The sequence below is a fragment of the Panthera pardus genome, unplaced genomic scaffold (assembly GCF_024362965.1).
Source record: "Panthera pardus isolate Hobbes unplaced genomic scaffold, ASM2436296v1 HiC_scaffold_20, whole genome shotgun sequence".
Classification (NCBI taxonomy): domain Eukaryota; kingdom Metazoa; phylum Chordata; class Mammalia; order Carnivora; family Felidae; genus Panthera; species Panthera pardus.
The window spans coordinates 92153293-92177457 of NW_026526766.1; the positions used below are offsets into that span (position 1 = coordinate 92153293).

The 24165-nt window shown below is 65.3% G+C and overlaps 1 protein-coding gene and 1 long non-coding RNA gene across 3 annotated transcripts in view; one reads left to right on the plus strand and one right to left on the minus strand.

Moving 5' to 3' along the window:
• Window positions 1-610: 610 nt before the first annotated feature.
• On the minus strand, window positions 611-2283 carry LOC109258818 (uncharacterized). 2 transcript variants are annotated; one of them, XR_002076437.2, is made up of 4 exons: window positions 2221-2283; window positions 1986-2100; window positions 1334-1889; window positions 611-846 (listed from the first exon to the last, which is right to left on the minus strand). It is a non-coding gene; the product is annotated as an uncharacterized LOC109258818 (long non-coding RNA). The 2 variants fall into 2 exon arrangements; XR_002076436.2 differs by having other exon boundaries at window positions 1334-2100.
• A 359-nt stretch (window positions 2284-2642) lies between these two features.
• Window positions 2643-24165, plus strand: part of CCDC187 (coiled-coil domain containing 187) — a 36281-nt gene continuing 14758 nt past the window's right edge. The window contains exons 1-15 of the mRNA XM_019435969.2: window positions 2643-2746; window positions 3179-3708; window positions 3807-3905; window positions 5814-5909; window positions 9161-9295; window positions 9834-10852; window positions 11082-11176; window positions 13518-13913; window positions 14004-14083; window positions 14452-14539; window positions 17368-17477; window positions 22074-22138; window positions 22552-22665; window positions 23593-23714; window positions 23849-23940. Of these exons, the coding sequence (XP_019291514.2) occupies window positions 2643-2746; window positions 3179-3708; window positions 3807-3905; window positions 5814-5909; window positions 9161-9295; window positions 9834-10852; window positions 11082-11176; window positions 13518-13913; window positions 14004-14083; window positions 14452-14539; window positions 17368-17477; window positions 22074-22138; window positions 22552-22665; window positions 23593-23714; window positions 23849-23940 (3145 nt within the window). The remainder of the gene's footprint in view (window positions 2747-3178; window positions 3709-3806; window positions 3906-5813; window positions 5910-9160; window positions 9296-9833; window positions 10853-11081; window positions 11177-13517; window positions 13914-14003; window positions 14084-14451; window positions 14540-17367; window positions 17478-22073; window positions 22139-22551; window positions 22666-23592; window positions 23715-23848; window positions 23941-24165) is intronic.

Below are 24165 nucleotides of genomic sequence, written 5' to 3' on the forward strand. Positions count from 1 at the left end.
CCCCCCGCCGCAAGACTGTGGTCTCTGCTGTGGCCTTGTGGTACCTGGTACCCACGCTGCTGCTCATGGCCCCGGCCGCTTGTGGTCACCCCAGCAGGTGTGAGGGAGCCGGGGCAGTGCGTGCCAGGGTCCACGGAGGGTCCTGGGCAGGGAGAGGCCCTGGGGGCTCGCACGTCCCCTGATTTGGAGCCGGGCTAGAAGCCCGGGCGGTGAACCAGGTCTGTGGAGAGGTGCGGCACCCACGGAGGGGGGTGGAGGTCGGGGGCCGGGGAGGAAGTTCTGGGCTTGTCACCGCTCACAGAGCAACGACGAAGCTGGTTATTTTCACGTGCACACACATTCGTTTCATGATTTCGCTTTTATGAACTCTAGGGCGTTGAAGCAGACTGCTTCATCGTGTGTATGCATGTATTTATGTGTATTTATTTTGAGAGGCGGGGATGGGAAGAGAGAGAGAGGGAGAGAGAGGATCCCAAGCAGGCTCAGCGCTGTCAGCACAGAGCCTGATGTGGGGCTCGAACCCACAAACTGTGAGATCGTGACCTGAGCTGAAAACAGGAGGTGGACACTTAACCTCCTGAGCCCCCCAGGCGCCCCCCCCCGACCATCGTATTTATGAAATAGCTGCTTCCTGAGGAGGAAAACTGCTTAGGACCTATTTCTGCCCAGAGAGCCCCTCCCTCTGCCCTTTAGGATCAGGGCTAGAAAGTTGGGGGGATGCCGGGGGAGAGTGATGAGGGCCTGAGTGCCTGGCGGGGGACACGGCCGCAGTGATGGCGGGGTCCGTTGGCAGGGCTGCAGGGGGTTCTGCTGAGCTGTCTCTGGGAGTCTCCTCGGTTGTGCAGCCTGTAAGGGTGGTGAGGGGACACCGTGGTCACGCCCTGGGGAAGCCACAGTGTTCCCAGTCCCGCCACCCCCCCCCCCAGGCTCCCCTGTGCCACCCCGGGTCAGCCCTCTGTGACACTGACCCCTCGCAAACATCGTAAAGGAACACAGGGGTGGGACCCGCTGTAGCCTGGCCTCACCGGGGAGCAGGCAGGCCCAGGCAGGGCGGGACTCCCCACCAGGCGGACGCGGCAGAGCGGGAGGGTGGCCACGGTGCCACCGGCAGGGGGACCTGGCCACGCAGGTACGCGGAGGCACGCCCTCGGTCTAGGCCGCCAGGTGTGGTCGAGGGTCCCAGGGCCAAAGTCTGGATCTGGGGTCCCGCGGGCTCTGTGCCCTGAGATGCGCGCCTTCTGCCCTCGTCCCGACCTCAGGAGAAGCCAGACGGGAGAGAAGGGACAGCACCCCGCAGCGCAGGCTGGTCCCGTCCTGGGGTGGGTCCTCTCACCCTGCTGGCGGGACGAGGCGGGGGGGGGGGGGGACATGTCCACCGCGACAGGGCCCTGCTGGGCTCAGGACCTCGCCCTGTGCCCTGCCGCCCTGCCCCTCCGGCAGCCGCGTCCAGGCATCTCTGCTTCCCCCGGACAGGCAGGAGGCCCTCCATTCTGCCTTCTGCTTCCTCGGGGCGACCTGAAAACGAAGTCTTTGTAACCCGCTCAGCCACCCGGCCGCCCCACTCAGCGCCCCCTGCTGGAGTGAACTCACCAGCTGCTCACAATACCTGGGGGGGCAGCGGCAGGGTGGGGTCTCTGGTCGCCCGAGGTTACTCAGACCGGCTGGGGGCGGAGCGGGGATTTGAAGGAGCTCTGCTCCGGGGGACCATGCCCAGCTCAGAGCCAGCTGACTGCAGAGTCCACACCCTCTCCACCACTCCGCCGGCCGGGGTCGTCGAGGTGACAGGACGCCCACTGCAGGTGGGCCAGGCTGGGGTGCAGCCCTGGGAGTGCAGGGCCCAGGAAGCAGGCCCGGGGCTCCCGGGGCTCAGGCGTCTTCAGCTGCTGCTCCTGTGGGCAAAAGGGTGTCCCGAGCCTGTGGCAGGGCGAGCCGAGAAGCCAGCGCCCACTTCCCGTGTCCAATCCCGAGAGGCCGAAGGCAGGGACCTGGGCAGCGTTTCCGAGTCGGTGTCGGGGCCCGAGCACACAGCCTCTCGTCCAGCCGCTGGGGACACGTCCTGGGCTGGCTCCTCTCTCCCGCCCCGGGTCTTCCAGGCTGACCCTGCCCAGAATCGAAGCCTGAGCCCGGCATCAGCCCGGAGGTCACCCCACTCTGCCCCCAGCCCCTCCCTGTGCCCCCACTCTGGCCCAGCCCGACCGCGGCCCCGGCCAGTTCACTCACCGCCCGCGCAGCCACTGGCTCCGGTGCCCTGGGAGGAAGGGGGTGGGGCCCTGCCCATCGCCCCAGCAGGAGCTGAAGGCCTCGGCCCTGTCGCTGAGTGACGTGGGGTTATTATGCTGTCACAGGCCACCCAGAATTCTCTCCCACCCTGCTAACAGGCAGCTCGTTAGAAAGCCCCCCGCCCCCCCGCCATTCCAGCCCAGGGCCCGGCAGCCCACCATGTCTGCTCAGTTTCCACAAGTATCCTGAGGGTCTCCATCGTGGGCCAGGGGACTGGAGAAGGCCAGCCGGCCCAGCCCGCGCAGGGATGGATGTCGGGCCTCAGGCCAGCAGGCTGCCCTGTGAAGGCACCATCTGTGACCTCAGGGCAGGCGGTGACCAGGGGGCTCACCAGATCCCGCCCTGGGCCCGGCCCTGGGGCCATGTCGATCTCCGTCCTCCTAGGAGACACGACCCAGCCCCACCCCAAAGACAACCTCGAGGCCCAGGGCAGGCCAGCCGCCAGGAAGGCTAGAGCCAAGCCCAGGTAGTGTCTGTGCCCGCCCCCTGGACCAGGTGGGGGCTTCCTTTCCCAGGAGGGCAGCCCGGTCAGCATGAGGACAGAGGACTTGGGGGCCTCTGCTGCATGCCTTCTCCAGAGCCTCAGTTTCCCCATCTGCAAATTGGACCGATCGTGGTGCCTTCCCCAGGGCCTCAGTTTCCCATCTGCAAATTGGGCTGATCATGGTGCCCGCCTCAAAGGCTCCAGGTGGCCGTCCGAGGGGACATCACAGCAGTGCCGTGCATGGGGCATTTCACTGGTCCCCTGCACCTTCCTTGGCGGTGGGTCTTCTGAGACAGGAGAACGAGGGAGCAGGAGGGGTGCTGGGCTGGGGGGGTTGTGCTGTGTGAGATGTTCTGCTCGGCATGGCCGTGTCCCCCCCACTCCTGACCGGCCAGTCTGCTTCTCTCTCCCCAGGGACTCCGGGCTCCGTCCATCTGCGGCTGATGATGATGCCATGGCTGCCCTGAGGTGGGCCAGGCCCTCCCGGCAGCCAGGTGACCTGCGGGGAGCTCCCCACGTGGCCTGGTCCGACTACACCGAGCAGCCAGGCCCCCAGAGGAAGGCCTGCAGCCTCCTGGGGTGGTCCGAGAGCGAGGAGGCCAGGGATGGGGACAGCTCAGTGTCATCAGGCCGCCTTTCCGGCTCCTCCGGGGGCCACGAGTCCTGCACATCTCTCCCCGGGCCCTGGAAGGAGCGCCCCCCCCAGGTGCAGGGGCCCCGGCGGCAGCTGAGAGAGAGCAACCCACGACTAGAACGGCTCAGGGACAAGATCCGGGCCCAGGCACAGTGGCAGGCCAGCTGTGCCTCTCTGGGCACCTCGACGCCCTCCAGCGCCTCGCGCCTCTACAGAGTCTCCAAGCCAGATGCCCGCAGGAAGGCCGGAAGGCTGGCGCACCCCGATCCGGCCCCGTGGGACGTACTTGGGCCTGGGGCCACCGTCAAAGGTGCTGCGTTTGAAGCCTTTTGAGCGGCTGCCGGACGGGGACCTTTTCCTGGAACTTTGCGGAACCTGTCTCACGATGCTCCCTCTCATCTTCTCCAGGCTCAGGCACCCCGAGCGAGGCTCTGTGTGGAGCGGAAGACAAGGCCATCCCGGGCCGGGGGCGAGAGCCCTCCAGGGTCCCGCAGCGCCAGGCCTCAGGTGAGCCCGTTTGGACACCCAGGCGGCAGTCGGGGCCACACGGTTCTGGACCATACAGCTTCTCTCTCACCAGGCGATCGGCTCTATTCGATCACACTCAGATGGGGACACTAGAGAGGGTCCCAGCCCTTTATGAAAGGGCCGAGCAGGGGTCTGGACTCAGCCCGCCATTCCGTGGGGGTAGGACTTCCAAACCTCGGCGCCCCTCTCGGGGAAGGAGTGCAGGCTGGCGCCGTTTGCAGATGGCGAGGGGGAGGAGGGCGTCCCTCACGTGCAGAGACAGCCTCACTCCAGCAAGATTTGGGGGGGGGCCCTGGGGTGGGGGAGGGGGAGGGCCTCGGGAGCAGAAATCAGGCTGCCCTGGGACGCCCGAGGCTTCTGGGGTCCTCGGTGCAGGGGAACAGGATGGGTTTTCCACGGGGCAATAGTGGCACCGAGGGTGGGCGAGAGGTTGGTCAGTATGGGATTTGCGACCCCCGGGGCAGCTGTCACAGGGGCGTTTTTGGGTGCGTGTCCTGCCCCAGCTGGATGTATGAGCCGAGTACAGATGCCGGTGGGGTCCAAGGTGCCTGCTGATCAAAGCCAAGGGGGCCGGGCCCAGCTCTGGCTGACGTGGCCGGGGGCTGCGACAACTCCCCGTAGCCGGACGCCCAGGCAGGCCGTGGCTCACAGCGATCACACCCTGCCTTTCTCCTCCTCCACCCACGGGACCCCTACGGCCTCAGCTCTCCCGTCCGTTCCCATCCCACAGAGGCCACTGGGGCCCCTCAGGCAAGGACGGGACTTGGCCATTGGTCACTCAGCACCTGGTGTCATCGGTCACCAGTCCTTGATAGTCACGTCTCCCCCTCCCAGCTTTAGAACCCTCCGGAAGTAGGTGTGGGGCAGGGCCGAGGTCTTTTCCTTTTTTTCTTTTTTAATTGTGGTAAGATACACACAACACAAGATTTACCGTCGTAACCACTTTCAAGGACGCAGTTCGGGGGCGTCAGGCGCACTCACACTGTCGTGCAGCCATCTCCCCGTCCGTCCCCAGAACGTGTTCGTCTTCCCAGACTGGACTCTGTCCCGTTACACGTGGACCCTCCCCTCCCCCAGCCCCACCCTCCCGCTCTCCGTGTCCGTGGCTCCGACTCCTCCAGGGCCTCCTGTGAGTGGATCCTGTAGAATTAGTGCTTTTGTACAGGCCTGGGTGCTGGAGGTCCCTCCTGCCAGCGGGTTGTGGGCACCGAGGACAGAGGGACCGGCCAAGGCCTGGAGGCCTGGAGAGTCCTTCGGGCCAGCCTTTCCCCGAGCGCCCCCGGTCCTGCTCACACATCGCGGGCTGATCGGCTTCTCGGTGCTTCCCGGACACGGCCCCCGTCCCAGCGGTGAACAGGGACGAGCGAGGCCAGACAGCACGGGGAGAGGGGGCCCCACTGGCCCTCGGGAAGCTGGCCCGGTCCTGCTGGCCGCTGTGCTTGCCCGGGGACTTGGACAAGCTCCACCGCCCTCGGTCTCTGAGTCTTCACACGTCCCGCCAGGGTGGACCCCACCACGCGGGGCCCCTCCCCCCACGTCCCCCCTGCTGTCCCACTCGGCCGTCTATTCAGTCACCAAACACGAGGGCCGCACCGCAGACCAAGATGGTTGCGGGCAACTCAGACGGGAGGCCGTTCCTGTCCTCGGTGGCTCGCAGCCCCGGGCACCTGGGCATTTGTGACCAGTCGGGGCGTGAAGGGGGGGCCCGTGCAGACCACTAAGAGGCGGACGGCCACGTGTGCCCCTCTGGCCCCGCACTCACAGTCCCCGGGAGCAGGCAGGACGGGCGCGTGGCTCTGTAGGGGCAGGGGGCCGCCAGCGTGGCCAGCCGTGTGGCCGTCACTGCTCACCCTCCCCGCCTTCCCTCCTCCTCTCCTCTCCCTGAAGCTCCACGGGAGAAAACCAAAAGAATGAAAAGTCGTCCTTGCGTGAGGGAGAGAGCCCCCCAGTCGCCCACCTCTAGAAGAGATGCCAAAGACACAGGTAAGGTTTGCCCGTTTGGGGCCCCGGCAAGGCCTGGGGTAAAAGTCTGTGACCCGGCTCGCTAGGTGGGCACGCGGCTTCTGGTTCCAGTGCTGCGGATGGACGGGCGCCCCGGGGGCCTGGGGCGCTGTGTCCCCGGGGGCCTGGGACGGGCAGGGGCCGAGCTCGAGCGGAGGGTCTGCCACGCGTGAAGGAGGGGCGGCACTGGCGTCCGCATCTCGGGTGAGTGTAGACCCCGCCTGGGCGTCACCGGGCGCCGCGTGGTCCCCGCCGGCACGGGGGTCGTCCGCCGTGAGGAAGCGGGAGTCCACCACCCCCCCGTGCCGGTGGACTGTCCTTCCAGCACCCCTAGACCAAGAGAGTCTGTAGGACACGGAGCCGCTCTCCGCGATTGGACGTGCATTCACAGTCTGTGCTCCGAGGCATCACTCGTGAGCAGCGGGGGCTGCTGGAAGGAGAGGTCTCCCTAGGCACCCCGCCTGGGATTGGAATCCAGACAGCAAGCCCGAACACCTGCCCTCCCCCAGAGCACTCGGTGATAGGAAAGGCCTTACATAGTGCCCACTGTCTCCCAGCCCTCTGGGGACTTGGGGCCATCAGGCAGGGGTGCGCTTCGGCCGATCACATCCCAGGAGAGTCCGAGGAAAAGCTGGTGATGGTGGCAGGCCTGAGGTCACAACCTGGGGCCCCCCAGAGGTGGGGGTTTGGGGCGTGGACATCCAGCAGGGACCCAGCTGCCCAGGCTGGGTCGGTCTGTGCCCTGCCCTCGTGGCGGATCTGCCCGCCCCAGAAGGGGCCACTTTGGTGTGTGTGGGACGAGGGAGGTGGTGTTCCCCTGGGGCTTGACTGTTCCTGGCGGGCAGCGTGGAGTGGCGGCGCTCAGCGCTGGCTCTGTGTGCCTCGAGCTCTCTGGACATCAGCTCAGGGACCCCCACGGCACTCCCCTGGGGTAGACGGGCTTGCTCCCGCTCTGTAGACGGGGACACTGAGGCTCGGCGAGGTTCGACAGCCTGCCCAAGGCTGCACTGGTGTGCTGGCTCCAGGCCTGTGCTCCTCATCTGAGAGAGCCAGGGGCGGGTGCTCTGGCCACCTTTCTGCTCCGCGCCATCAGACCTGCCGCCTCCACTCTGGGAGAGCACGGGTTGCCGCCGGACGAATGAACATGTCCCTCCTCCGCCATTGGTTTCGGGGACCTTCGAGGGAGGCAGGCAGCCATGGGGGCAGACACGTCTATTCAGCAGGGTAAGAGGTGACCAGACAGCAGGGAAAACCTCCACTCAAACCTGACAGTGAGGGATGCTGGGAGCCACAGAGAAGGTTCCGGAAGGCTCACTGAAAAGGCACAAAATACAATAGTTTTCTGCATCGTTGTCTCCCCCCCCCCTCAGCTTTTTGGTTTGTTTTATTTTAATGGCTCGCTTGAAAAATGACCTGCTTGCTGTCTGACACTGGGTCAAAGGGCATGCCACTGGCTGCATCCATCATCGTAACCACCGTGTCACCCTGTCGGAGCTGACCATTAGTTTCTGTCAGTGACCAAGTCACAGCTGGGCTAAGGAGAGATGAGCTTGGGTTCAGAGGTCAGAGCCGCAGGACTTGGGAATTGGATGAATTAGAAATTTGCTGTAGTTAACAAAAAATTAAATCACAATAGTTATAAAATATTCATCCATCCGGGCTGAAGGAAAATGAAGCCCTATATTTAATTTCAGATTATACCGCCTCACTTTGCATTTTTTATCATAGATTAAGTCGGCCCTGGAACTTTGACAGGGCACTTGGGGACTTCATCCATTTCCACAGATTAAAAATCCTCTCGTAAAAAAATTAATTGCCATTAAACTGCTCAGCGGAAGAAAAAATGTGCCCATCAGGACCCATTTATTGACCCGGACCCCTCTGGCGGGCTAATGGGGGATGAGCGGCCAGTGATGGAGGGGCCTGTGGGGAGGGTCCCGGCCAGCGGGCAGCCCCCTCGCCAGAGCAGGGCCTGCACAGTGGCAGGGAGGAGCGATGACTTTGTGCAGGTCAGCAGCGACAGGGGCCAGGACGCAGGAGCCTTGCTGGGGAGCCCCCCCCTCCTCCCTCGGTACCATCCAACACCCAGGTGCGGCCACCTGGGCAGTGCCGGCCTCAGCCCCGGCCTTTGTCTCTGCCAGCGGAACCCTGTCCCTTCCTGGCCCACCCCGTTTCATGCCTGTGGTCTTGTGGGGAAATCGAGGAGAGTCACTCGCCCGAAGCCCATAGCTAGTAATCAGCAGAGCCAGAATTTAAACCCGGTCTGGGACTCCCGAGACCACGCTTTAACCTCCGGTGTTCCCGGGCCCTGGCGTGGGGGGCGTGGCCTCAGGGGCCCTTCCTGGAGGGGTGTGGTTTGTGGGGGCGTGGCCTTGGCTTCGGGTCCTGAAGGGGCGTGGCTTTACAGAGGGCAAGCTTTCGGGGCGTGGCCTAGGGAGGGCGTGGCTTGGCGTGGCCCTTTCCCCTTCCTGCAGCCGTCGGTTCAGGCTTGCCTCTCTCTCTCTCTCTGGGTCTGGGCCTTGGGCCAGGGATCCTTAAGCGTGTGTTGGGGAGGGGCCTGACCCTGTTGGTTGCCTGCCCCGGGGGTCACCTCTCCTGGCCTCCGCCACAGCCCTTGTGGATGGGTTTGTAACGATGGTGGGGGCTGGCATTGGCATTTGGTGAGAGTATTCTGGGATTATGAAGAACTTTGATAAATGACGTTCCTCAGGTGACAACATTTGTTAACAAAACCTCGTTTGCGTTTGGGACGCGGGGGGTGTTTGTCCGTGCTCTCCGGGACCCCTCGTCGTGCTGGCCTGGGCATCCTTGTTGGTGCCCAGCCCCTTTGCTGCGGAGCCACACCGGCTTGAAAGCAAATAGTTTGCTGCAGCCCGGTGCGAGTGGTCAACTGTGGCCGTAGCCTCCCACTGGCCCTTCCTGTGCTGATGGCTCTCCGTTATCGCCGTCCTTGTCACTACGGGCCGGTGTTTACTGAGCACGTGCCGCGCACCTGGGCCTGTGTTGCTCCCGCGGGGAGCAGCTTTTATTGTCCCGTTAACCGAGGGTCAGAGAAGTCAGGTGACCGTCCAAAGTCATCCTGGGACTCAGCCCTGCCTCTCGCTGCCTGGTGGCTGAGGCTCACCCCAGCTCCTCTGGGGGCGTGTGAATTGGTCCCAGGGGACTGCCCGGGGCCAGCAACCTCCCCGGAAGGCCCTGGCTGCTCAGCTGTGTGTGCGTTTTCTCTGTTTAAGATTCTGAGTTGGTCGGTGTTTACGCCTGGAGGAAAGGACCAGCCCTGGCGAGGGCCCTGCTTGGGCCCCCTCCGGCCCTCCCCAGGCTCCAGAGGGAGGCTCCCTCGAGAGACCAGGCCCCCACCGCGGAATTAGGTACCTGGTGCCTCGCCTCTGGCTCCTCCTGCTGCGCTGTAGCCTGTGGGCGGTGGGCGCAGAGGGCGAAGGAGGGACATCAGGTACAGGAGCAGGCCTCTCCCCAGTGGCCCGTCGGATGCCCTCCAAACCTGCCATCAGGCAGGACTTGGGGGAAACCATTACGTTTGAAAGCCTAAGGAAAGGATTTCTGTCCCCGCGAGACGCCTTTCAGGCTCCCAGGAGGCTAGGCTTTCCCGACTGGGGGAAGGCAGGGTGGGAGGGGCAGGGGCTCCTCCAGCGGACACATGTCACCCCCGTCACGCTGTGTTCGCCATGTCTGGGGTGGGGGGCTCTGCGCCACGTGCCCGGGCACAGCCTCGAGTCACCAGGATGTGGCATGTGCACCTGGAGGGCTTCTGCAAACTCATGCTGTGTGCAGGGGTCAGGAGGGGCTGGGAGCAGGGCCAGGGGTGCTTCTGGGGGGAGGGAGGGGAGCTGGCTCTGCTCCCCCCGGGGCCCTGCAGCCCCTGACACCCGTGACCACCTGTGTTTGCAGGAGACAGCAAGAAAGTTGGAGCTGCTAAGAACTCCCCTGCCCGTCCCCGGATGCCCGGTCCAGCCTCTGTCCGCGGCGGCCTGCAGGTGTCCACCAATACGCCCAACCTGTCCTCCTGCGAGCAGCCTGTGACCATCCAGAATGCCATGGCTGTCCTTAGAGACCTCCGCCAGCAAATCCAGGCCGGGCTGGAGTTGGCCCGGAGCCACCGCCCCAGGGGAGGGCCAGAGCTGGGGCGGTCAAAGTTGTGGCTGCAGAACCTGGCAGAGAGGAGGCAGCAGGGCCTCTGGAGCACCCCAGATGTTCGGGGCTCCTTCTCGAAGAGTCCTCAGGCCTTAGAGAGGGCTGGCAGCTTCCCCACGGGGCATCGCTGGAGCAGCTTGGCTGGGTGGGAGTCCTGTCCCCAGATGACCTGGGCGGCCCGAGGACGGAACCCCTCCTTCCAGAGGCCTGGGAGCCCCCCTGAAAGGCTGACCTCCTTCCCTCAGCGGCCCTGGAGCGCCTCGGCCGGGCAGCCCTCCCGGCCCCAGAGGACCTGGGCTGCTCATGAAGACTGGGAGAGCTCTGCCCAAAGCCCGTGGAGCCCAGCGGCCCAGCGGCCGTGGAGCGCCTCCTTCGTGCACAGCAAGGGCACCCCATGCAGGGGCCGAGGCTCGCTCCCGCCTCCCTCGGAGCCAAAGCGAGCCTGGATGAGGCCGGCCCCCGGGGCCCCCAGGAACGCCCCTGGGAAGGAGAACGAGGTGAGGGTGCCTCCACCCTGCCCGAAGCCCCGGGGGGTCCTGGGTCACCCCTACAGCTCTGAGTCCCTGCGGGAGTTCATGCGCCAGAAGACGCTGGCCCGGAGGCGACAGGCCCTGGAGGAGAAGGCCTCGGCCCTGCGGGCGCTCGAGCTGAAAAACCAGAGGCTGCAGGATGTGTACAGGAAGCAGAGGGAGGCCGTCCTCGGCAAAGCCGTCCCTGTGGTGTCCCACACGACCCCCGGCATCGTGACCTTTTTTCCGCATTGTGCACAGTCCAAGGTACGCGCAGCCTGCCGGTGAGGACGCGGTGCTGAGTTTCTGACGTCCCCAAGTGCCTGCCTCCCTGGGTATGGTGGCGCTCTGAGGGACCCCACTGCCTCTGTCCCAGCCCCTAGACAGGGGGCCCCCCGAGGGCTCCAGCCTGAGACCCTTAGCTCTGGGACTAAGGGACAGGGTCTCAGGGTCTTTTGTCCGAGGCGGGCTCTGACCGTGTTCTCCTCTGCTTTAGGGCCTGGAAGCCTCTGGGAGCCTGGGGTCGCCTGTGCTGGAGTGGAGCAAGGTGACCTCCGGCATGGTGCTGGGGGACCAGGAGGCCCCGGGCAGGTGGGTAGGCGGGGGGGGGGGGCTGCAGTTCCTGGGGGGGGGGGCTCCTCCAGGCAGAGGCGGCTTCCTCTGCCCAGAGCCCAGAGCTGGTGAACAGGGCTGTCCCGGGTTCCACAGCCCCTGAAGTGAGCCATTGAGGACACACGATGGCGGGGGGGGGGGGGGGGGGGGGGGGGGCATTGGGCACCTCCCCAGTGTCGTGTGACCGCCACCTCTCTCTGCGCACACAACATCGCCTCACCCCGAAAGGGAGCCCCGTACCCGTCGGCATGGCTCCGGTGCCTCCCCGCGGCCCCCCGCCGCCCCAGTCTGCTCCCCCCTCTACAGATTCACGTCACTGGAGTCTGGCGGGGCGTGGCCGCTGGGAGGCCGCTTCTCTCTTGGAGCGTGCTTTCTGGGCACGTCCGTGTTGTCGCGCGCATTGGGGTTTCGTTCCGTCGTTCTGGCCAAACCCCGTTCCGTGGCCTGACGGCCGCAGATGGTCTATCCGTTGGTCAGTTGGTGGACGTTTGGACTGTTCCCCCCCACCCCGCCCCCCAGGCTGCTGTGGTTAGTGCCGCTGTGAATGAATTCACTGGATGCCTATCTCGTGTCCCTTGTTACACGCCTGGGAGTGGAATTGCCAGGCAACTTTATTTGGAAACTCGGTGTTTAACTTTTCGAGAAACCGCCAGATGGCTTCCCACACCGGCTGCCTCGTTTTGTATCCCCACCAGCGACGGAGCGGCCCAGTTTCTCTGTGTCCCGCCAACTGCTTTTCTGTTTTTCTCCCTCCTGTTTTCGTCTGGTTTTCACTCTTGTGTATTTTAATGGAGCCGGGCACCTGTTCGGAAAGCCCCTCCCCGGGGCGGCACCTTAAAGCTCGGGGTCAGGAGACCGTCCCCCACTTTGCTTGGGGCGCTCCCGGAGGCTACAGGTCCACAGAGCGGCCCAGGAGGCTGCGCGGTTTTCAGCTTCTTAAGCTTGACGTCTGGGAACATCCTGAAGAAGATGCGGGTCCCAGGTTGTGCAGCTCAGTGACGTTCACACACTCCGCACCTGCGTCCCGACGGAGAAACCAGCCACTGCCCAGGGCAGCCCCTGTCCTCTGCGGAAAGGCCGGCCGAGGGCTCCTGGCCGCCTTGACGTGATGCCCGCGGGTCGGTCCCCCGGACAGCGGGAGTGTGGGCCCTTCATCTTGCTTTCTTGTGTTCTTTTTCCCCCTCCACGTTTTAAAGAAGTTGTGGGGAAATACACACAATGTAGATTTACTGTCTTTAGGCACATTCACGCTGTCATGCAGCCGTCCCCTCCGTCTGTCCCCAGAACGTGTCCACCTTCCCAGACTGGACTCTGTCCCATTACACACGGACCCTCCCCGAACCCCCCCCCCCACCTCCTCTCTCTGTGCCCGTGGATCTGATCTATCTAGAGCCTCCTGGGAGTGGATCCTTCAGGACTGGTCCTTCTGTGCAGGGCACAGCTCACGGAGCACGGTGTTCTCAGGTGCATCCACGTTGTGGCCGGTGTCCCGATTTCCTTTTTATGGAATGCTTCCGATCTCTTCACATCCTGTCAACACTGGTTATTTTTAATTTTAATTAATTTATTTTTATTTAGTTAATTTTTTTTTTGAGAGAGAGAGAGAGAGGGAGCGAGTGGGGGAGAGGGGCAGAGAGACAGGGAGAGGGAGAATCTCAGGCAGGCTCCGCGCTTAACGTAGAGTCCAGTGTGGGGCTCGATCATGACCTGAGCCGAAATCAAGAATCAGACGCTCACCTGACCGAACCACCCAGGCGCCCCTTTTATTTATTGTTAAGTCGTAGGCACCCTGGCCGCTGTGAAGGGGTATCTTACTGCAATCTGGATTTGCATCTCCCTGACCACCCGCGACGTTCGGCCTCTTTTTCGTGTGTTTGTTGGCTCTTTGGAGAAACATCCCCTCAAATTCTTTGTGCGCTGTAGCTGTTGAATGGCAGGTGTCCCTTATATGCTCTGGGTTCTGACCCTCGTGGGACGTGCGGGTTGTAATAACTTTGTCCCATTCTGTAGGTCACCTTCTCACTCACGATTGTGGCCTTGGTGCACATGAGTCATACGTTTTGAAGGACTTTGATCCGTTTTTTCTTTTGGTGCCTCTGCTCTGCTGTGAAACTCCAGAAATCACTGCTGGGTCTCCCTCACGGCCGGGGGTGGTCCCTTGCTGTATAGACGTGCCCCGGAGCCAGCCCTCCGAGCCATAAACTGTCACCGTGAATGGACGCCATTGTCACAGACGCTCATCCCGCCTCCTACACGTTTTGAACTCGCTGCCGAGGCCGCAGGCGCCAGACCTGACCCCCTCCACCCTCTCTCCCTGCAGCTTCTGCCTGTGTCTGAACAGAGCCCTGAACCGCACTGAGACGCTGGGGACAGGCGGCCCCACGCTGATGTCCGCCCGCTCCTCCCCGGGTCCCCTGAAGCTCCAGGACCTCGCCACCCAGGGCCCGCGTCCAGGGGTGTGCATCTACCTAGACCCCGAGGAGAGCGAGCGCCTGGGCACATCGGGGCCCCTGCACTTCCGCTACAAGCAGGCCCGGCTACAGGCTCTGGAGACCATGGCCAACATCCTGAAGCAACGGATCGACATCCTGACGGCCAAGCTGCACAAGTCGGAGGCCCTGGACCCTCCTGGGGACCCGGTCTCCGACCCGTCGCCCTCATACCTCAGCGGAATGGCTGCGGCCCCCACGCCCACAGCCCCCGTCCACTCCGGAGCGTTAGTGCCCCGTCGGGGCGGAGGGACACCCTGGGACCGGGCGGACACGCAGGCCAGGCCGCCGGCCTCACCCACCTGCTTCCCGGACAGCGGGACGCCGTCCTGGAGCCCTGACTGGGAGCGGCGGCACAGCGTGAGCCCGGGGGCCCCCCGCGACAGCCAGCCCCGAGGTAGGCGGCCACCAGCCCCAGCAGTGGCCCCACTCTCTCCCTCAAGGGAAGAGGCCGATGACGATACCACGGCGGGTGTGTAGGCCGCTCGAAGGGACGTAGGGGCGGTCCTGGTGGAGCCCGGCCACAGGCTCAAGTTCCACCGGCTGTGGCCTTGTCCACGGCTTGGTCCTGGTGGGTGGAGGGGTGAGGCCTGGCCATGAGGCTTGTGTGCCCACCCCTCACCCCCCCGCCTCCAGAGAGGGGCAAGAAAGCAGACAAGGCCCGCCGGGCCCCTCCTGACACGGGCCGAGGGTGTCCCCGCTCGGTCCCCAACCGCCGGCAGCTCCTCCTTCCGGGGAATGAGCCTGGTGTCCGTGTCCCCCAAGGTCTCACGGAGGACGGATGTTTGGAGCTGGACAACAGGCTGGCGAGAAACACGGACTCCTTCCAGGCCCTCCGCCCCTTCATCGGGAGGTGAGCCTGCGCCCTCCACGCGCCCTGGCCGAGCCTCGAGCTGCTGGCCGTGCACAGCCCGTGCACAGGGGTGCACAGCGGTCTGGGTGCAGCTGGGCTGGCAACGGGGGTGGTGACACAGTCCTGACCCCACCGTGAGAAGCCCCCGGACCTGGGTCAGGGCCTGCTGGCTCTGGTGCTGGCCAGGACCCGGGGGGAGGGCCCAGAGACCCCTCTCTGGCTGGGCTGTGGGCACTGGGCCCCTGACCCAAGGCCCCCGCTGATGGGTGGGCAGCCCCCGGGACGCACCCCCTCCCCACACACCTCTGCACTGGCTTCGGGCCCAGCGGACACTATCGGCCACACTTTTCTTGGTGACTGGGGGGCTGGTCCTGTGCGGGTATCTTCCCACTCAGGTCCTGTGTCCCGTGTCTAAGTTCTCAGGACCCCCCAGCCACCCCCCACCCCCACCCCCGCCACCACTGCCCGCTGCCCAGCCTCTGTCCAGTCGGTGGACCTGAATGATTACTGCCAGTAGGGGGCAGCATCGGGCTGGACTTCTGGTTCTTGGCCAGCTGCCCGCTCCCCAGACCTAGGGGAGAGGCAAGGGATGGGAAAATTGTCAGACGTGAACCATCGGTGCCCCGGGCTCCAAGGCGGATGCCCCACATCTGCCTGTCCCACTGCTGGACGGCCAGCGGGGCCCTGCAGGGCATTCCCACCCAGCGCACCCCCACACCTGGGCCCCGCGTCCTCCCCGTCCCCTCGCACCCACCCCGATCAGGCTGTGCAGAGTTGTGCCCTGGACGACTCAGCGGCCTTGCTGTGTGGGATCAGGGCCCAGGGGCTTGCTGGCCCCTCAGTGTGTCCAGAAAAGCACTTGCCGCCCTGCTGGCGTCTCTCTGGTGGGGTCCGAGGATGAAGGTCAAGGCCCCCGTCCAGCTTCTGGCCCCCAAGTTCTCCAGATCAGGGGCTTGGCCCATCCCGCTGCCTCTCAGGCCAGCTTTTGAGTGCCTGAGTTGGGGAGGGACCACCACCCACACCGCCGTCCTCTCTCCGCTGGGACCGTGGGGCTCGGTGCTGGCCGGGGCCCCAGCCCATCACCAGCACCCACTCCTGCCCTCCAAGGGCCCGTCCATCCCGGCATCTCCGGAAAGAAGGGTGGTGGGGTGCCTGCCCCAGCTGTGTGCCGACCGCTACCCGCAGGCTTCCCTGCACCTCGGGCAGCACTTTCAGGATCCTGTGAGATGGATTCCCGTTCCCACTGCACAGACCGGAAAACTGAGGCCCAGAGAGGTGACTTTGCCAGGATCCCATGGCTCATGGGAGGGCAAGCCAAAACTCAGACGCAGGGCTGGACGCAAGAGCCCAGGGTTCTTCCATTAAGCCCCTTCCCTAGTCGAGCGGTTCTCATTCTGTTCCCTGAGAACTCGTTGGAAACGCCGAGTCCCGGCCCACCCCCCGCCCTCCTGAACCCGGTACACTAGGCTGGGCCCAGGGCTCAGTCCTGCTGGGCACGTGCTGCACACCGAAGTGTGACAACCACTGCCCTGGGAAGTCTAGGCAGAGGCCAACGAGCCACAGCCACGTGGCCCACTGCCTGTGTTCATAAATAAAGCTTTATTGGCACCCAGCCCCGCGCATCCTTTACCTCGGGAGTGCGGCCGCTGTCAGTCATGCTGCAATGGCAGAATCGTTCCTACAGAGGCAGGGTCTGCGGTGACCTGGTCCCTCCTGTCCCCTCATGGGCACGCGCTCCTGCAGCAGCCCCCACTCCCCGTCCCCGGGGGGGCTTCCGGATTCAGCCCCTGGGCCTGGGCATCGCTTCCTCTCTCCAGGACCCTCTTCCATACCATCTCCCTTGCAAGAGCCCGGGGCTGCAGAGGTGGGGGCTGGGCGTCCCAGCAACGTGTGGCTGTTGGAGGGCCACGTCCCCCCCGCCCCCGCTCCACGGCCTGCAGAGTGTCCTTAGTCACCCCGGCGGTCCGGAGTCCCCGTGCCGGCACGGACAGCCGCACCCTAACGAGAAACGTGAAGGGAGGCAGAGCCGTGCACCCCGCTGGCACAGGCCCCGTCTCCTGGGCTCCTGCTGTCTCGGGGAAAGCCCACCTCCTCCCAATCCTAGGGAACCTCGCAGGCCACCTCAGGGTCGGGGGTTAGCTCGCCCTCCCAGCAGGCAGGTACCGAGTCTAGCTGGCCCGTGTGACCGCCGCCTCCTCGGCCCCCTGGCCGGCTCAGCCTCCCTCTGTGGGACGGGACAGCCTCTCGGGGCGCGAGCAGTCCCGAGGTGGTGAGGGTTAGGGCTGGTTGTCCGCCCTGCTCCACTCCGGGCCCGGTGGACACAGCCCCTTAGCAGGCGGCAGAGGGAACGACGGAGGCGAAGAACAGGCCCGTGTCCCTCATTCCCAGAGTGGCCGTCTCGCCCCGTAGGGCCCGGGGTGGGAGCCGGCCCAGAGCAGGCACGGGCTTCCAGGCAAAGGGCGTTCTGGTCCCATCCAGGGTGCCAAGCGGTGATGACGGCAGCTGGGCCCCAGCCGTCCGAGCTCCTGAGGGCTGCTGGTCCCCCGGGTCCCGGTGCAGAGCCCCAGGCTGCCACTTCAAGCTGGGGGACGCTGCTGGCGTGGATCCGTGGGTCCACTGCTGCCCCCCTGGTCCTCCAGGCACGGGCCCATCCCCCTACCCCCTTAGGCCTCTGGCCCTTGGCTTCGGCCCTGGTCACTGTGGGTCTGAGAGCCGCTTTGTTCAGGCCGAGGGAACCCGGGTCCCTGCCCCCCAGACCCCAGCGGCCTCATACCTCAAGGATCGGTCCTTGCCCGACTCTGCTCACGTGTGTGTTTGCGTGTCCCCAGCTCACTCGGGGTGACAGCCATGCTGGACCCCACCTGCGACTCCCTGCGGCTGGAGATGCCGTCAGCCAGAGGGGCCGGCTTGCTCACGCCCGGGACCACGCGAAGCTGCGGTAAGGGCAAGCCCGCGGACAGGCCCTGGGCTGGCTGGTCGGGTGGCCGGGGAGGTCCGCTGGGGACCCCCTCCACTGCCTGATGCTCCGGCGAGGTCCTACGGGTGTAGAGAGAGCCTTTTCTATGTGGAGAGCATCCGTGTATCAGTATTAAAGTTTTTTGGAGGCTTTCGGGACCCAGCTGCTTGCTACGTGCCCCTGCAGCGCCTCGGTTGTGACCGATACTTGCCCGGATGAGGGCTGACCGCGTGTTTCGTCGAGGGCCCTGCTCCCGGGCCGCCGCGTCCGAGCATCTGCCCGCCCAGGCCTCTGCCTTTTCTTTTGCTTCTGAAAGGTTTTGTCCCTGGGTTTCAGCTGAGGAGACTTGCTCAGGGCCACGGAGCTGGTGCAGAGCGGGGGGTGCGTGGGGCAGAGCCCTGTCTGGTAGCCCGGCCTGGCCGAGGGCCCGTGCTGAGGGGTGTGGGCGGACGGTGTGGGCTGGCTCGGGGCGTGCTCAGGGGTGAGCTGCAGGGCCCTGGCACAGCGGCTGGGAACCGGGACTGAGTGGCTGGGGAGGTGTGTCGAGGGGGGCCCGCTGGGCTCGTGCCCTGGGCCCTCTGGAGGAGGAGGGGTCTGTGCCTCCCCCCAATGCCATGGCCGACCCGCTCCCACCTCCTTTGCTTCTTGGTCCGGGAGCCTCTCCAGCCTGTGCTGGGGGCTGCGGGGGGGCCTGACCCCTGGCCCTGCTTCTCCCGGTCTCCCGAGCACCAAGAGCCCCCTAATTCATTTGTTGGTTCCTGTCTCTGCTTTTCCGACTTGTCCCCACTGAGTACCTGCTGTGCCCGGTGCTGACCTGAGATCCGGCCCTGCCCTCCAGGCACCTGCTGCTTAGCATGGGGCAGGCATCGGGAAGCGCTCGGGTGACAGCACACGACACGTCAGGTTCTGAGAGAGAATCCACCGGGAAGCCGGTAGAGATTTCCTCCGTGTTTGCAGCCCCAGAAAATGCAGCCCAGAGGGAGCAGCGAGCAGCCCAGGAGTGCCCGGGATTGAGCTGTGACCAGGGCCTGAACGCGGGTACCAGCACCGTCTATCCCTTGCTGTCCTTCTGGAAGGCTGGCTGAGCAGGGGGCGGTGGCTGGCTGCTGTGAGAGTCAAGGGTGATCCCCAGTCGCATGGGGCTGGCTGCCTCCGGGCCAGGGTCCTACAAGGGGGTCAGGCTCTGGCCTTCCCTCCGGAGGGGACAGCCCTCTCTTTACCGCTCAGCCCCACTCACTGGCTCCTTGCTCTTGGGAGTGTGGGGCCACGGTCCCGGAGCCCCCTTGAAAGGCTCCGCCAGGGCCAAGTGCCCCAGTCCCTGCGGTGAGGTTGGGGTGTGGACCTGAAGGCACCTGCTTTGGTGGCTTCAGGGGACGGTGGGGAGGCCCCCCGCCCATCACCTCCACACCTGGGGCCTTGGCCGCCTGGAGACCTTCGCTGGACCGGCTGCCAGGATCTGGGCACAGCCGCGTGCTCTGGAAAGCTGGGACAGCTCAGGTGCCCCCTGCCCCTCTCGACCGTCACACGGGGCGATGTGGGGACTCAGAGTTGAGGTGGAAAGCACTAGACCCTGAGGACAGCCCCTGCGGGGCTCCGTGCTTTTACCTCCGCTGGGCAGCAGCAGTAAGTGACTCCTCCTGGGACCCGAGGCGCGCGTGCGCCCCACACACTTGCGCTCCCGGCGCTGTCTGCCCACGGGGGTTAGGGGCGGGGAGGTGGTCGACATCTGGGGGTCGGGCAGGTGGCCCATGGGGAGGGGCGTGAGAGCACAGCTAGGGGCAGAGAAGGGGGCCCTCTCCAATCCCAGAGGGGAAACCATCAGTCACCGGTTGGAAGGACAAAATACTTGCATTGTGGACCCACAGCCCCCGTGTGAGCTTTCTCAGCGACTCATTCACGGGAGCGACAGTCGGGGGAAAGCCTGGGCACCGGGGCGAGGACAGCCCTCCCTGCACAGCTGCCCCTCCCTGCAGGCGCCTCTCAGCCAGGCAAGGGGCTGGGCCTAGTTAAAGAGCGCCCCACGCCAGCCCGCTGTGTCCCCAGGGCTGACCCCAGGGGTCCCGCCCACACCTTCCAGAGAGAGACGGGGCAGAGCCGTCACCTTGAGAAATGTCCCCAGTCCCCTGCTCCATGCCCGTCTCCATGAGCGTCCCTCCTGGAGCCTCTGAGGCCTGGTGTCAGCCCCGGGATCTGGCAGCTCCCACGGGCTGAACCCAAACGGGCCAGATGCCGGGCCTTCCGGAAAAACCCACTCTTCCTGGCTCTGCCTCCAGGCTGCTTCTCCAGGAGGCAGGGGGAGCAGGACGGGCGGTGGAGTGGAGGCCCGCCCCAGGCTCCCTGTCCCTCCCTGTCCCTCCCGCGTCCCTCCTTACACTCTCCGTCGTCGGGCAGGACCTACCTGTCAGTGGGCAGACTGAAATTCTCTGATGGGGCCTCTTTATCCTGAGACTCTAGGCAGGCCCCCCAGAGTCATTTGAAATCCGAGCTGCTCCTGCCCAGCGTGGCCGAGAGCAGGATCTCGGGTACCCTGAACCCAAGCAGTGAGCACCTGTGCCGGGCAGGTGTCCGACGCCTCCTCCAGGAAGCCTCCCGGATAGCACGCGGGCTGGGCCAGGTCCTGCCGCTCACCCTGCCGTAGCTTGCTCTGCGGGCCGCGAGGACTCACTGAAGCCCCAGCCAGTGCCCACCAGGCACGTGTGCCCGGGGAGCGTTTGCCGAGAGCATGAGTGAACTGAGCACCCTGATCGCCCCGGACCGGGCACCGTGTACCACACATGGGTCTCGCTGGTCTCACCGTGCTTGGGGCTGGACCCGTCCCCGTGCTCCTGCTTATGGAGGAGGGACCTGATGCTCAAAGAGGCACCATGGCCTTGGGCCAGATCTGTGGCAGAGGGGGGATTCGAACCCAGCTCTTCCTGCTGGGGCAGCGCTGCCCACTGGAACTTTTGAGACCCCTCTAGACCAGTGCTGCCCAGCAGCACTCACTTTCAAGACTCCACCAGCCAGCACCACGTTGTCCAGCAGAAGCTTCTGGCTGGAGGGAAGCGTCCTACACTCTGGGCTATCCAGTAGGGTAGCCATTAGCCACGCGTGGCCGTCTGGCCAGTGAAATGGGGCCGGTGGGACTGAGGAGTAGAGTGTTACGCTGACTTCCCTTTCGCGGAAGCTAAAATGACAGCAACGCGCGTAGTGGTGGGCGACTGTGTCTCCACCCAGCGTGGGGGGGAGGGGAGTCCGTCAGCTTCTGGCTCGAGGCGGTGACTCCCCGATCCCAGCCTCCTCCCTGAGAACATGGTGACGACTACAATCATGGTCGTGACACAGCCGTGTCGGGGACAGCTCACTTTCTCCTGGGTCACTGCTCGGAGCTCAGGGGCACGCGGCCCGTGTCTCCCTGGTGACCGTCTGGGGTGCTGGCGTGGTGTGGCCGGAGGTGACAAGGAACACCCCTCCCTGAGCCTTGGAGCCTCCCGGGTGGTCGGTGGGCGCTCAGGCTGGCGGGGCCTCAGGGGTCCTGGGCATCTTCTCCGGCTTCAGTTTCTCTCAGCGGCCACAGAACAGAAGCAAAAGAGGGTTTTTCCTTGTCGAGGGAACTTCGGCTCAAAGAGACACTTCGAACCGTTCTCCCATTCGGGCCTTCGTTTCCCACGGAGGCCAGCTGGCGGGGGCAGGGGGAGGGCTGCTGTGTGCTCAGCATGGGTTACACCTAACTGCTCCCCCTGGGGCTTCCGAGTCTCCCCGCACTGCCGTGGAAACGCCCAGGAGCTGGTTCAGCCACTGCCCACAGCCTCTGCGCTCCGACCCCGGAAAGCTGAAGCACACTGGCCAGCGATGACCGAGGAAGTCCTCCCAGAGCCACCCACAGACCGGACGCCCTCCTCTGCCCCCTTCCACCAACACCAGGCCCGGAAGACGGGAGGCGGGCCAAGGAGGGAGCGCACTGGGCCCCCTCCGGCCGTGGAGTCGCCCCTAGAGGCCCCCTCGGGGGGGCCAGCAGCACCAACCTGTGCGCAGAGCCCGAGCCAGACCCTCGGGGGCCACAAAGGGAAAGAGGAGCCCCTGTGGCCTTCCCGATCCAGGCCGGGAGGCCGCGGTTTTCACGCCCCTTCTCTGGAGCAACCCCAGAAACCCCAGGGACGCCTGGGGCCCTGTGCCTCTGTGTTAACAGGCACCCGCCCGGCCGTGACCATTGTTACGGTGGTGACCGCTGCCATCCGGCCAGCCTGTGTTAGGTCACCCCTCCAGCAGGGAGGTGGGAACCTCTGTTTGTCCCACCGAGGCTCTGAAGGGCTAGTGATTTGTTTTAGGTCGCCAGGGAAGGCGGGGTGAGCCCGGGTCTGCTGCTGGGCTCCGACTCACCATCTCTGCAGACTTGGGCACGGCTCCCCGGGGGAGTGCGGCTGAGGGTCAGGCCGAGTCAACCCTTGGGGCCGTCGAGGAGACGCAGGAGCTGTCTGCCTCCTCCTGCCATGGGCAGCCCTGTCCTGCTCCCCCCCCCCCGGACACGCAGGAAGGGACTGTCGTGCTGGGAGTCTCCCTGCCGGCCACTTACCTACCCCTTCTCTGTGGCTTCCACAGGTCAGCGTTCCGGGCACCTTGCCAACATCCCCCAGAAGTCCCTGGGCTTTCTCAAGTCACTGAAGGTGCGTCCCACCCCATTCTGCCAGGCCGATGGCAGCTGTGTCCCTTAGAGCCCTGCTTGGGGTGAGCTGGGAGCAGCCCTCGTCCCCCTGAGGCTGAGCGAAGGCCCCAAAGCGGGCAGCTGTAGAATGTGAGCGACGGCTCTTCCGCGGGGGAGGCTGCGCGGGAAGGAGGGAGGGGACAGGCAGCTCAGGACGAGGACCGCCTCAGCCGAGAAGGGGAGCAAGCCACGGGCTGGGGGGAGGCCCGGCCACGAGTGGGGGCTTTCGAGCCCTGCCCCCGAGAAGTGTCCCGTTCCCCACGATGGCACTGCCTGCCCTCATGGGCTCAGGGCTTTTGGAGAGCTGTGGGGGCAGCAGTCTGGGCGCCCCCCCCCCCCCACCTGGGGAATCCTGAGGCTCGGCCCTCCCTGCAGCTTGACCAGCAGAAGCGGAAGCAGGCGTTGGCCCTTCTGCGGCAGCGGGCGAAGCAGGAGGTCTGGGAGACACAGAAGGCCCTGGACGAGCTGCTCTTCAAGCACCGGGTGCAGGTCAGGCACGGACAGGCCCCACGCGCGGCCCTTCCCAGGTGGCTTCGCTCTCTGGCTGCGTGGGGACCACCTGCCTTCACGGAAGGTCGAGGCGGGGAGGGTGCAGATACAGTGCCGCCTGAAATGTGAGCCCTGCCGGTGCCCAGAAGAGGAGGGGGCAGCTGCGGCCAGAGGCCAGCTCAGTGGGCTGCACACAGATGCTCACAGGACCCACCACTGACCTGGGGGCACCTGGCTGGGGGGACAGATGACCGCCCACGCCTTCCACCTGCCCGTGTCCCCGGTGGCACCAGAGTCTTGGGCTCCCTGTTGGAGCTCGTGAGCTGATATGTGCCGGAAACTCACAGCCCTGGCAGGTCGGCCGGGCGGGGAAGGGGACCCACATCTCCAAGCCACCTGTGCCTGGCCCCCCTGCGTTCACTGGTCGGGATGGCCCCGGCCGATGTCCAGGATCCGCTTAGACGTGATGGGCTTTCTCTTCTCTGTGTCTCTGGTCCGGGGGCTGTTGGGATGGACTCACCCACAGCACATCTGGGGAGGCATTCCCGGGAGGGTGCCCCAGCCCGGGGAAGCACGTGCACATGCATGTACACGCATGTGCCTGTGTGTGTGGGCAACATACACAGCCGTCCCCTGCTTCCTCTCCTTCCCTCTTTCTTCCCAGCACCACAGCTGCTGCAGCTGAGAATCAGGGCTCTGGCTCCCGCTGTCCTTCATGCAGCCAGCCCCCCCCCCCGGCCATCTGAGACCCCCCAGCTTTGGGGTGCTCCAGCCCCGGCCTTGCTCTGTGTCTGCTGGGCACCTGCCACCCTCCCCCACCCCGCCACATCCAGCCCTGTCTGGGGGGCAGGGAGGGACTGTCAGCCTCCCGTGGAGGCCTCTGAGGTTGGGGCCCCCACCACACACCCCACCTTCCCGTTCTCGCAGCAGCTGATGGGGAAACACTCCACCGAGGCCAGGCGGAAACCGGCTTCGGAGGGGAAGCAGCCACAGGCGTGCGGAGGTCTGGAGCCAGTGACTTGTCTGAGCACGGTGACAGCCAGACCCAGGTGGGGCCCGGGGGAGGCTGGCCGCCGCCACCTCCCAGCATAGAAGAGGGCGGGCAGGGCGTCTGGGACGGGCGCTGCGGCTGGTGCCGCCGGGGCTGTGTCTCCAGCGCATCTCTCCCCCCACCCCTCCCCAGATCGCACCCAGCCCAGGGCAGAGCCGCGGCCGCGCCCTCCCAGGACCCCCAGGAAGGACAGCAGAGTCGGGAGGGCAAGTCGGCTCCTGCAGGTAAGGGTCTTCCAAAGCACACACACGGCGAGTGCCCGGCCGGCAGCAGTGGGCAGAGGGCCCCGGATGGCGACGGGCGAGGGCTCGTACGTACGGCCCAGCCCTCAGTGACAGCAGACCGTCCCGGTGCCCTGTGCACCTCACCCAGATCTTTCCTGAACTCCACCGTAGTTCGTTATGACCGTGCTGTCGACGCTCGGTCAGCTTTTAACCAGTCTGTGCACA